We start from the raw sequence: 13,246 nt of genomic DNA on the forward strand, positions 1-13,246 counted from the left end.
CCACCTTCCCCTGGCATCACCTAAGGAAGCAGAACTCCTCAAGCCTGGAAACTGTATTGAGATCCTAATTCTGTGACTTTCTGTCTTAACGTGCTGACATCTCAGAAGTGTCCAGGAACTTAGATTGGAAAGTTGGTAACCTTATTAGTATATTAAGGTATTATACTTCCCCTTCTCTTTCTTCTCCTCCCTTATCCACTCAAAAATAAAGCAGTCTGACTCCCATGATAGGACCCTTTCTTTCCAGATTTTCATTATTTGTCCAGACCATTTCCTCCAAACTTCAAAAATTTTTATTTTGAAAGAATGAGAGAAATAAGACAGAGAGGTATCAATTAACAAGAACAATGACATTGAAGAAAACACAATAGTTTGTACTCCCCACACACACAACACCCCCACCCCTTTCCCCATCCCTGGCACAATAGTATTAAAACCATCAAAGCACATCTAACAAGGAGAAGCAGCAGTATGTAATGAAGAAAGCAAAGTTTCATACTGCTCAGTCCAACCAACCCGTATCAAATGTCCTTCCCCCAGCTAAACTCCACCTGCTGGAATGATAAAGAGGTGTTGAGGAGGCAACCTTGGGGGTAACTTGGATCTCAGCTTACACTAGCAAAGCTCAGTGAATATTCAATAGGAATAGTGAATCTGTTTGGCAAGGAAACACTGGATACAGCTCCTTTCTCAAATTTCAGATGATTTAAGAGAACGGCTCGAGTTTGAGATTCACAGACTTCTAACAGGACTAATCCCTGCTCCCTCAACTGCAACAGTGGAGCAGCTGCCAAATCCTGGTTAGCTGCTGAGAAGAGTAGAAGTGAGGCAGCTTTTGGCTTAAGAAAATCCCAAAAAGATATCTGGTAACAAGTTTACTGTTTCAGTTTCCAACTGGGAGTAAAGGAGCTTAGTAGGTTGGGCTCAGAGAAAATCAAGGTGAAACTTCCAATTTTATCACTTGAAGAATTAGATTACCTATTGACTGCATATTTCCCTTATTTTAATTAAACTCAATATGGAGTATGTAACATTTAAACAACTGTTAAAAGTAGAGGCTAATTAATTCTCCATATAATTCAATGTCTCAAATTGAAAGAACTTTTTTCCTAAAGTGGTAGGTTTAAGTTTTCAGCTTAATCTAGTGAGGGATTCCCCCATCCCATGGGAACACATAGTTTGATTTATACCAGAAGTAGGATTCTCTTTATAGGAGGTATATTTTATTCTTCCTTCACTAGAATCAGTCTATAAAAGGAAGGATACCTATACAAGATTAGTTCAAGATTAGAGCCTTCTCCTTCGCACATACGTGCGTGCACACACACACACACACACACACACACAGTAAATAACATTTTCCCACACATAATCTCACAGTCACATGCTTGCTGGAGTCCATCTCACAAAGACACTTCAATAATTAGCCATATACAGGTACATGCAGCAAGATGTGAGAGTTGACCCAGAGTGATTAAAGGTGGTGCACATATGTCTATGTGGGGAGGTCACTTTAGGGTATAGGTGTACACAAGCCAATTGGGCTATTAACTTGCAGATTATATTTGTCCCTTTCCCCCAAGATAAAGAAATCAAATGAAAAACACACTGACATCTTCCTGGGTGTCATGGAGGCAACTGCCTGGAAGGTCCACTTTTTGCACTTCCGCTTTCCTATGACAACTTCATTTTGCCCTGGGGGGCCTTTTCATATAAGGAGGGCTGCTCCTCAGGATTCCCCGCATTACCAGTGTTCCCAGCATTCCCTGGAGGCGAGGATTTCTTCTCAGAGGACCGGTCTTCAGGCTTTCGGGCAATCAGCAAGCGGCAGGTGAGCAGGATTCCGAACACCAGAGCATGGGCGTAGCGTTTGAGAGGATCACCAACTAGCTGGTGGAAGAAGAGCACAGCCAACACCAGCAAGAGGAGGAAGAAGTTGGCCACATCTTTGGGACGCCCAGGCACAAGGGTCATGACAATGCCACAGGCCACCTCAAGAGCACCAATGCTTTTGCGGAGGAGAATGGAATTGATCCCCATTTTCTTCAGCAGAGGGAGGGCTCGGACATAGCTCTTGTAAGCACGTTTCTAGAGTGGAATACCATAAGGAAATCATTGCATTAACCATGATTTTAACATTAGAAAACACAAGCGAGGTCCTTCTTCCCCACCATTCCCTTTCCACATCAGCCAAGGGTGTCCTATTTTTCTCCCATGTCCTCTAAATAAAAGCCTTGTAATTAAGAAAAAAAGCAAATTTAGCAATCTGCTGAGATCCCTGTGATTTAAACCTTAGCGATGGCACCAAAGGTAAGAGAATTTAGCTTTGTAGTTTAATTTTTTTCTGATAATAAATCATAAACATTAAGAATTTAAAAGAAAATTTATTGGACCCATAAAAACTGGTACGGATTAGCCACATCCACATTTTCTAGTGCCTACCTTGTCCGAACCCAGGTGCATATGAATCCCAACAAAAATGAAACAAGGTGGTAAAGCCTGACTAATTTGGACTTCTCTAATTTGGAATTTGTAATATTTTATAATAATTCAAAAATGAGCTAAGCTTGAGTTTATATTTGTGGAATCTGTAAAAATAAAAAAGTATGTGCAAAGCAAATAGAAAAATTGAAATGTACGCAAATATTAGCCCCTTGTATAGCTTTAAAATACAGTAAGGCAAAACTCATTCTCATGGTCATTGAGATAAATCCCTAGGCTTTGACAAAACACTACTTTGATTAGCCTGGTTCAAGTTCATTAATTTTAATTCAATAAACTTTCATTGAACACTTATTATGGAATTTGTGATGGAGATATAGAGATGAATAAGACGGGGTCAAGAAGCTCTTGATCTAGTGGGGCGGAACAGATGCATAAACAATATTATAAAGCAGCGTGGCTGGTGGTATATAATAGGATACTGTACAAGGTCTAATTGTAGCCCAAAGGTAGATATCACAGAACAGAGGAGGGAGGCACTGGATCTACTACAAACTAATAGAATTATACTGACCTTAGAGTAATAGATAATCATATTTTTCACTATTCGGATTGGCCCAATCCTCATTTTGTATTAAATTGATGAGATTTTTATCAAGTGTCTTACTCGGTTTGCCCAGTACTTTGTTTTCATTAATTATCCATTAATTCATTCAATACTTATGAAGTGCCTCCTTCTGCTAGGCATTATACTAGGTACTCTGGATACAAATATCAATCATTCAAAGGCCCTGCTTCCTGAAGCTTGAGTTTATAAGAAGAAAAGTTATGGAAATACATTAAGTACAGTAAAGTGTTATGGGCACTGTGTTAAATTATGTAGTAGGTACAGTGGAGGCATACCCGACTGGTCAAATCTCCTCAGATGGGGACTAAGGAAAGTGAGAGTGGACTCTTAAAAGAAGAGCAGGTGCTTGCAAGATCAATAAGGGAAGGGTACTGCAGGCAGAGGAAGCTGGATAAGGAGAGGCCGTGAAGGGCAAAATAGACTGGTGTATTTCAAACACTGCCCTGGTTCAGCACAGGTTGGGGAGGGGAGAGATGTGAGACAGAGGAGATAGATATGAATCAGATCATGGCATGTTGTGTTGTGGAGCTGGACTTTATCCTATAAGCCAGCGGAGCAACATAAATTGCTTTTAAGGGAGGTTCCCTCCGGAAATAGTATGGAGGATGGATTGGGAGAGGTATGCCTGGAAACAAGGAGACCACATGAGAGACCTGGACTAGAGTAATGACAGTAAGGATAGAGGGACAGGGACAGAGTCAAGGACACTTTGAATGCAAAATCAACAGAATTTGATGTCTTATTGGATATGGACACTGAGGGAAAGGGAGACGTCAAGAATGCATCCGGAGGAAGGGGGGAGGGGAGGGAAGGAATGAGGAACTCAATTTGGGTTGAAGTATCTATAAGACATCTAAGTGGAGATGTCTGGTAGGCAGCTCAGTAATAGAAATCTGGGGTAAAGATACAGACTGGATAGTTATCAGTATGCACAGGTAGAATGTATACAGTGACAAAAATTGTGTGACAGAGATTTAAAAAATGGCAGGAGGAAGAGAGTCAGAAAAATAGAAGCAAGTGCAGTCAGAAAAGTAGGAGGAAAACCAGGAGAGAGGGCATCATGAGGGCAAAGAATTTTAAGAGTCAAAAATACCAGATGCAAGACAAGTATTATAGGAATCAGGCAGGAAGCCAACTTGACCTCTCAGGAGCATCTGGCTCTTAGAATAGTGTTCACACACTCTAGGTTTAGAACAAATGTTAAGTCATTTCTCCAGTGAATGCACCTTTATTTCATGGACTAATTATCATGAGTGGGACAAGATAATCCTCTATGAGGACTGTTACACAAGGCTGTTGGTTTAGTGAAAAAAGCATGAGTTTGGATTCAAAGAGACTTGGCTTCAAATCCCCTCTCTGTCACTTTCTATTTGGATGTCCACGGACAAATTATTTGCCCACTCTGAGCCTCATTTTCCTGAGCAGGGCTGGGACTAAGGTGAGGTGAGTAAGGCTATCTCCCCTGAGTGCAAAATTTAAGAAGGCACCAAACCATTCATTGATTAAGGTAACTAATATCCACAACAAACAAAATACCACAACTTTAAATAGAGCCAGGGTCCGACTCTGCACTTGCACGACCCTGCCTCACACCTCTTCCTAATCCTGGCCCTGTCACAGCCTGTCTTTATTTAAAATTTCACCTCTAATCCCTGCCCTGTTCCTGAGCAAATAAGGAAATACAAAGCATTAGTCGTTCTTCCTCCCTCTTTCCATTTTAGGTTAAATCAGGGATTTTCAGAGAAAAATTAGGAGAGAAGTTGTCCAGTAGGCAGAGTAAAACACTGGGCTGAACTGAGCAAGACCCACGTGGAGCAGAGCTGATCTGAGGGTTAGGGCATCTGGGGGTTTCCCCTCACTATTAACATAGATGCTACCTGTCCACTCTCTCTCTCTGCACTCTGGTGATGGTAGCAGGGGGACATTAGGGAAAGAAATCTAGACCCAAGGGGTTTCCTTAACACTTTTAAGTTAGGATCATTTCTAATTAGCAACACAAAGCACCCTAAGAGGCAGTTCCTATATCCTAAATGTAACCTTCCTATATAACGAACACAGGAGGCAGGATGAGTTTCTTACAGTCGCCTCAGGGCTAAGACTTCGAGATGCTGGCTGAGAGGTTCTGAAAACATTACTTTTTTAGCACGGGCTAACCACCTATCATTCAAGAATAAATTCTTATCTATATTATGGTGGAATCTGTTGGCCAAATTCCAGGTCTTTAAATCAAGTTCCTACGACTTCAGTGATCATTTTTCTCTTCGTTTGGTGTAACTCCATACAACTTTTTCAGTTGTTCATCTAACCTCTTAAACTGCAGCTGTGAATATTTTTATGCAGCTGTTGCCTCTTTCTTTCCTTCTTTTCTCAAGAGGAAACTGCATGTGGATACGCCATTTCATCAAACCTTCAGCTCAAAGCGGAGTAGGTACAGATAGCATCTATTCTCCAGGACTCCAGACAGGGAATGTTTAATTTGTTAGAGATGGGACTAAGCTTAGATGGGGTCTTGACATTATAGGAAACCCTTCATTTCTCCTCCTGTGGAGTAGAATGGAGACATCAAAGTATCCTACTATTGCCAGCCCCATCAATGCTTGGTCTGGGCCGCCTCAATTCTAACAATAGATGGGTCACATGTCTTGAATCTATAGTAATTAGATCTCTAAAGACTTTAATTGTTCTGACAGTAAGAATAAAGAGAGTTGACCTAGTCACCCTCCCAAAAGGCCCTCAAAGTCACTTTGTTAGGCCTGTTTCCTTTTCATTGCCATGACCCAGACCCTGTAACCATAGTATCCTTATAGGGGAAGGAAGCAGGAGAAAGAAGGGTTTAGTCAAATTTTCAAATCCCTTTAATCAAAGGCTGTTATCTAGCAATATCCTTGGGCTAAGCTAAATTCCAACTTTAGTTTTGCCCCTAAATTGCTTGAAGAAAATTATTAAGTATCTTATTACCTCAGTTTCCGCTTTTGTAAATTAAATGAGCATTTTGGAGATTTATTCAAAGAATCATAGCATCATAGCATCAATCAAGGGCCCTGCACACATATTTTATCATTAATGAGCCACACAATTAGAAATCCATATGTTTACCAGCCACAGTAACTATTTTAATGATAATAGCAATGAATCAAGCAGGTCCATTCTTATGCTATGAGAAATGATTCAGACATGAGTCAAAAGCATATGGAGACTTTCTTTAGTCATACATTTTTTTCTTTTTATCATTTACTCTTCACAACACCCCAAGGTCCATGATCTCATATGAATTACATTAAACTTGAACAGCTCACAACTGTCTAATTATATTCATCTTCTATTACAATTAATAATTGATCCAAGCCAGCTAATAGGACAAAATGGGAACAGAGGGCAAGTGGTGTGATCCACTTTAGTTCACTTATGCCAATTAGGTAAAATAAAAAATAATTTGGCTAATATACTGTATAATTCCATTTATATAAAGTTCAAAAACAGGCAAAACTAACCTATATTGTTGGAAGTCAGGATTTACCTTTAGGGAGGTATTAATGAGAAGGGGCCATGCGGGATGTTTCTAGGGTGCTGATCACATTCTGTTTTTTGATATGGGTGCTGGTTACATAGGAGGATTCTGAAAATTCCTGGAGCTACACACTTAGGTGCACATGTAAGTATGTATATTATACTTTAATTCAATTTACAGGGGGGAAAAAAACTATACTAAAGCAGAAGAGGGCACTGACAAAAATACATTTTGGCTAAAAATCTCAGCCTGGTTATTATCTTAGACCATAAAGGCTACACCAGTGCTGCAAAAGTTACTGACTCAAGTATGATTTTCCTGAATCATCTCTGTAGGGAAAAAAAAAGCCACATGTGAATCATAAATCATTTCTTAAATGCAATAAAAAGCCATCACATGTTTAATTGCCAAAAATCCATGTGAATGAAAAACACTTTTTAAGCAGTTCTACTTTCCACTGTCATATAATGCCCACCTAAAAAGGAAGCTGGCAAGCCTAGTCCTACTAACCAACCTGGATCCCTCCCAGATTGCATCTAAGGGCAGAAGTGTCTGACTTCCAATGTCAGTCAAAAGTCACTCTGAAACAAGCACAGCTGTTGGCCATTGAGGGGCTACAATCTCCCTGGCATAAATTCCAATGTAGTTTAGCTTGGGATGGCTTGCTGTGTGAATAAAGCAAAATCACTTCACATCTCAGGGTCAGTTGCGCTTCTGAGGGAATAAACGTACCACCTCAGATAGCAGTCTAAGTCTAATGCTGTCTTATTATCTAGTTGGAAAGTAATTAATGGAAGTGATTGGAAGCATAAAAGATCACCTATGGACCTTAAATAAACTACACCAACCTATCTGTAGTATTTCCCCAGAGTTACACAAATGTGAGGGCATTTAACTATAGATAAGCAAATCATTCAAATCAGCAAACCTTCCTTGTGAGGGGATACAAAACAAAGAAGCAGCAGAGACTTGCCCTGTCTTCCTCAGGGCCAAAATCCCTTGGCTTCGATGTGACCGGATTTTTTGGTGTTTTCTTGCTATTCCATCTGTGGCCCTTTGTGCTTACAGGATGGAACCAGTACTACAAAGAGCTGAATACCAAATTTAGAGCAAGTCAACCATTCGCATGTGAAACTGCCTAGTAGCATTTGTAAGTGTTGTCTCCCAATTTCAAGTGAATTCATGAAGGCATTTAGTCAAGGGAGTGGTCAGTCATGTTGAATTCACGTGGGATTTAGAGTACTCTATAATGACACTTGCTAAATCGGGAGGAGGTATGGGGTGACACATACCAAATGAGCTATTCAAGAGAGGCATCTGGAAATTCTGCATGGGATCCACTATGCATTACCCAGCAGCAAGTGTGGAGTTTTCTCTATTAGCTGACTGCATAAAGGTCTGTTCACCAGGGCACAAGAAAATAGAATCTTGCTCTTCTAAATACCTGATTTCAATCCCTTAAACTGGCCATTCAAATGAGTCAGGAAATCACTGCATAAAATAGAACCAATTATCATCACCACCCCGACCCAGAGCATTTCTTAAACACCTACCATATTCAAACACTGAACTAGATGGTTCCATATGTAATCTCAGTTAACAGTTACAACAACCTTCTGAGGTAGGTGTTATTATCCTCATTTTCCAGATTAGCAAACTGAGACACTAAGATCGTCAGGACTTGAACCCAAACCTACATAATTCAAAGCCTGTACTCTTTCCACTAACCATTCCTGGCTTCCCCAGTAGAGACAGGAAAGAAGTTCATAGTCATTTATCTGTTTGGTTTTTAGCAGCGATTCTCCATGGAGGGGATAACACCTAAGCATAACACTCATGGCTTTAGAACAAGAAAAAAATAGTTGACAGAAAAGCCAAAAAAAAAAGAATCTAAATTTGAAAAATTGGCTTCAAAGTAAAACTAAACCCCAAAATATAGGATTGGGGCAGTTGAACTGGTACCAAAAAAGAAGAAAGAATGTGCCAGATATTTTCATGAATCAGTTGTAAGTCCCGACACCCAAAAAAGCAGCTATACCTATTAGTGACTCCTCTATACTGGGGATTTTGAGTCATGGCCTTGGTTTCTAATCTCTGCTCCAATAGCAGCTTATCCTAGGATCTTGGATAAGTCACTAAACTTGCTCTGTTTCACTTTATCGATCAGTAAAATAAGAATAACTTTAAAAAAATGAATATACCTCACAGAGATGCTTTAAAAAATAATCATAAACAAGAGCAACAACAACACCTTGAGATTTTATACCAAAAGCCACTGCAGTCAATACATGACTAACTCCATCAATGCAGAGGAATCATTCCTCAATGGAAAACACAAAATCCCAGGTGATCATCCCAGTTGATCCATGGTTGCGGTCCTGAGGGGCTTCAACCCCCTTCTAAGAGGCAAGAAATAGCTTCTGAACTGTACAATCAAAAGCCAACCAGAGAAATCTGAAGGGTGGTGACCAGCCAAGACAATGCTACAATGACTCAGTCATTCACTCAGTCATTCAACAAATATAAACTGAGCACCTTCTTTGTACTAGAGCTGAATTGTCCCCACTACCTATGGGTTCAAGAATCAAGCTGGGCCGGCCCAGGCACTATGCAGTGGGCCCTATGCCAGACAGCCATCTCTAGCCTGGGGCCCAATGCTCAACGCAGGAGGGGGACCCTGGAAAAGCGCAGTCTGAAAAATCCTCCTCAATCTTCATACTACTGTGAAGTTTACCTCCCAGCTAGATGCGATAGTTCTTCCATTCCCTCCAGATGCCCCTGAGCACAGAAGCACAGAACTGTGAGTACACACACACACACACACGCACAATGGTTGTGTACTGCCGTATTAGATTATACCTATTTAAATATGTTCCTTAGTATGATATGGAATGGTCATATTTGTTTTTTTTTTCTGCCTTTCATTAGACTGTAATAGACAGCTCCACTTCCTGGGAAGAAACCTACTGTAAACCCATTTGTGGCTGGTCCTCCTCGTGCGCTCCTGCCAAGCTGATAGGAAGCTTCCCGGTGACTCCATCTTAGTTGGATTGCCTGCAGAACCTAACACTGTACTTAGGGTGCAGCTTGGGCAGCCTCTAAAGCAGCTGAGCAGGGTCTGGGAGACAGGGAGTATGCTGAAGAAGGGTACTATGTCCCTAAGGAAAGGAAAAGCTTAAATATACCTAAGGGGCACACACAGAAACATATGAACGTATGTATATATGAAAACGAAAGAAAAGCAAGAGCATATGCATTTATTTATAATGTAACACCAAACTACTACTGCCAAGACAAAAATACAGTGGCATTTCCCCTCCACCCTGTCCCTCTGCTTGTGGTGGCTTCTGCTACCTCACCTCCCCTCCCCTTCCCAATGCAGGCTGCCTTGGATCCTCATTTTGACCTGATTTCAATTCCATCTGGTCAAACACGCTGGGAGGAGGGAAAGGGAGAAGGAGACACACATTAGGATTTGCCACTGGGGCTATAGACCTTGGCCCTTGAGTCCTGGCCACCCTCCCTGACCCCAGAGTGATTCTGTGGTGAGGGAGACGGGGAAAACACCAGCTCCAACCCTGAGACAGAAGCCAGAGCTGCTTGCAAACATTTCTGAGCATCTACAATTTGCAAGACTCCATCCATTTGCAGCTCACGTTGAGGGGCTCTGGAAGGCTCCGCGGTGGGCTCCAGGAGAGCTATTTATTCCTGTCAACTGTTAATAAGTGGGGCTCTTCTTCCTTGCCTCAGCCCTAATGGGGAGTCCCCCTTGCCTTTTTTCTCTCTCCCTCCCGTTCCTCCCCTAAGCTCCTTTCCCTCTTGACCTTGACAGCCCAGTAATGGGCTCCCTCCCATCACTGGCAGTCTGGCAAAGGCAGTGAGAAGCAGGTTCTCTTCAGCTCGGGCGGGGAAATGAAGAGGCAAAGTGACAGGGAGAGAGAGATGAGAGACCGAAAGTGCTGGAAACATCCCCTGCCATCTCCTCATACTCCACAGCACAGGAACAAGTCCTCTTCACGCCCAGCTGGGGAGAGCAGCCCAGCCCCCAGGTTGCGGAGGAGATGTTTTGGCCAGTCACCTTCAGGTGATTCTAACTCTGCAGAGGGGAAAACCTGCAGAGGGCCTGGCCCTGGGCAGCCACAGGAGGCCAGGAGGAGATTACGGACTATTTGGCAGGAGAGAAAAAGCAGACTGCAGATTTTGCAGACTAGCCCACAAACAAAACAAAATAAAACAAAACATCCAGCTCTCCCTTGAGAGAAGAAGCAGGCTGTCAGTGACCTTTATTTGGACCAAGACTGCTTTGTCTCACGGCTACAGACACACGCCCAGCGGGCTAGGGGAAGACCATCAGCTCTCCGCCTGGGATGAGGAATACCTTTCCCGCCCCTAAAAACTGCTTGTTTTAGTAGCCGATTCTCCCTCAGCTCTTTCCTGCTTCCCTTTTGTTCTTCCCGAAGATAAATAAACTCTCCAGCTTGCTAAACTCTTAGCTCTAAGGGAAGGAATCGGACTCGCAGACTGGTTGCCCGGACTTTGGGTGTGCTGGAAGGAGGGAAGGGCTCCTGCCGGTGACAGGTGTTACGCAGGTTTCAGCCTTCTGGTTTACTTGGGGGTGGGGGGTGGGGGGGTACTCGTTGGGCAACCCCTCCCCCAACTGGCATTCGGTGGCACCAGAACAGTTGCTCCCGGCAGAGCCCACAAATGAAATCGGCTCTTGTCCAGCTGCTCCTTCCGAGCTGCAAAGTTGTTGGGGTGGGGTAGGGGTAGGGGTTAAGGGGCTGGGACCATGGACCGGGAAGGAAAGAAGGGGAGAGGTATTCGCAACCCCTCGGGGGTGCGCTCCTCATCACCCGTCTGCTTCACTTACCATCTCACTGTAGGCATCCTTGCTGAGCCTGGGGGTTAACTTGATAGTCCCCATGAAAACAAAGAAGAGTCCCAGGGCCACTGAGAGGGCCACGACAGTTACGGTTCTAGGGGATGCCATGGGATCACCAAGGCAGGTCCCGACTAATCCTGCTTTGCGCACCCTGTCTAAGGCGCAGGCACTTAGGACAGAGAGAGCTAGAGAGACGCTGCGGAGGCAGCAGGCAGCTAGAATGACAAAGGGAGAGGAGGGAGCTCGAGGGAAAAATTGAGAGATCGAGATTCAACCTCTCTCACTACAACAATCGCTGGGTCCTAATGCCCCACGTCTGCTCCTCCCTGGCCAAAAGCACTGTCTCGAAATTAAACGAAGTCCTAAACTGAGGTGGAAACTTGAAGTCTTAAACGGGGGAAAAGGCAGATTGCGCTTCGAGTTCAGTCCCTGGGCTGCCTCTGCAATGAGGAATTAAGGAAGACCTTTCTACCACTTCCCACCAGGATCATTTTTTAATCTCTATAATCATTTAATTATTCACTCTTTTTTTCAGCCTCTCTCCTTCTCTCCCCTTTGCCTTTCCTTCAGTCAAAACATTAGTCCTTGGAGTTGCTGGTTTCTACAGTTGGTAACGGCTCAGGAGAAATCTGCAAAGTTGTCAGGCTTGATTGCTGCCAAAGAAGGCTTTATCTGTCTCACTCAAAACCTTTCATGTCCTCCATTGCCCAGTGGTTAACTCCAGAGTCTTAAATTTGGCATTTAAGGCCCTCCACATTTTGACCTCTGCCACTCTTTGGAGGTTTATCTTCCAATAACTTTCATCTACTCATTGTCCCATACAACCTGAGATTGCCTACCTCCCTAAATTCCTTTTTCCTACTCTGTCACTATTCATTAGCATTCAGCCATTTCTTCAATGTCACCTCCCCCACAAAGCCTTCCCTGATCCATTCCCAGCTGGATATGATTTCTTCCTCCTCTGATTTCCTGTGATAATAACCAACATTCATTGACCCTTAACTGAGTGCAAGACACTGTCCTTTACTTGTATTAACTAATTTCATCTTTACAATAACACTTTGAGCTAGATATGAGCTGCCATTTTATGGATGGGACGTTGAGACACAAGGAAGTTAAGTAACTTGCCCAAGAAAATATGCTAGCAGGTGGAGAGACAGAATTCAAACCTGGGTAGTCATTTCCAGAACCCAGGTTCTTAACCGCTGCTCTACTGCCTCTTCTTATCATGTTTTGCATCATAAGTATGGCACTTACATGATACTGCTAAGCACTGGAATTACACACGCGGGTGCACACACATACACACACACACCTTTTTGAGAGGGAGTGTTTATTAAGGGAGAGAGAACAGTCTGGAGTCAGACCCAGAAGGTCTAGGGTTTAAATCCCAGCTCTGCCACTAACTCTGTGAACTTGGAAAAGTCACTTATCTGAGCCTCCATTTCCGCAATTATAAAATGTGAATGAAAAGTCTGCCTCAAAGGTTTGTTGTAAGAATTCCATGTGAGTAAATTGCCCAGTACAGTGTCTAACATATAATGATACCTCAATGGATGTAGTTCTCTTCTTGCTGCTTCTGACTTCCGAATCCACTCTGCAATTAATTTAGATTATAAGCATTTAAAAGGTAGGAACAACTTCCATATATCCCCCACAGTACCTAGAAAAACACCTGTTGTCCACCAGATCTTAATATATCTTTGTTGGGAAAAATTTGATGAATTTAAATGCAAATATCCTGGAGAGTGGTAACACTTTTAGATTTAGCAATTATTTATATCTT

General features: G+C 42.6%; 1 protein-coding gene across 1 annotated transcript; it reads right to left on the reverse strand.

Annotated features, from left to right (window-relative positions):
• Positions 1-270: 270 nt before the first annotated feature.
• TMEM35A (transmembrane protein 35A) lies at positions 271-11,679 on the reverse strand. Its single transcript, XM_010975763.3, has 2 exons — positions 11,449-11,679; positions 271-2,088 (listed from the first exon to the last, which is right to left on the reverse strand). The coding sequence occupies exons 1-2, from the start codon at positions 11,566-11,568 to the stop codon at positions 1,675-1,677; spliced, it is 534 nt and encodes a 177-aa protein (XP_010974065.1). The 5' UTR covers positions 11,569-11,679; the 3' UTR covers positions 271-1,674.
• Positions 11,680-13,246: the final 1,567 nt, after the last annotated feature.

This window comes from Camelus dromedarius, chromosome X, assembly GCF_036321535.1.
Source record: "Camelus dromedarius isolate mCamDro1 chromosome X, mCamDro1.pat, whole genome shotgun sequence".
Taxonomy (NCBI): Eukaryota; Metazoa; Chordata; class Mammalia; order Artiodactyla; family Camelidae; genus Camelus; species Camelus dromedarius.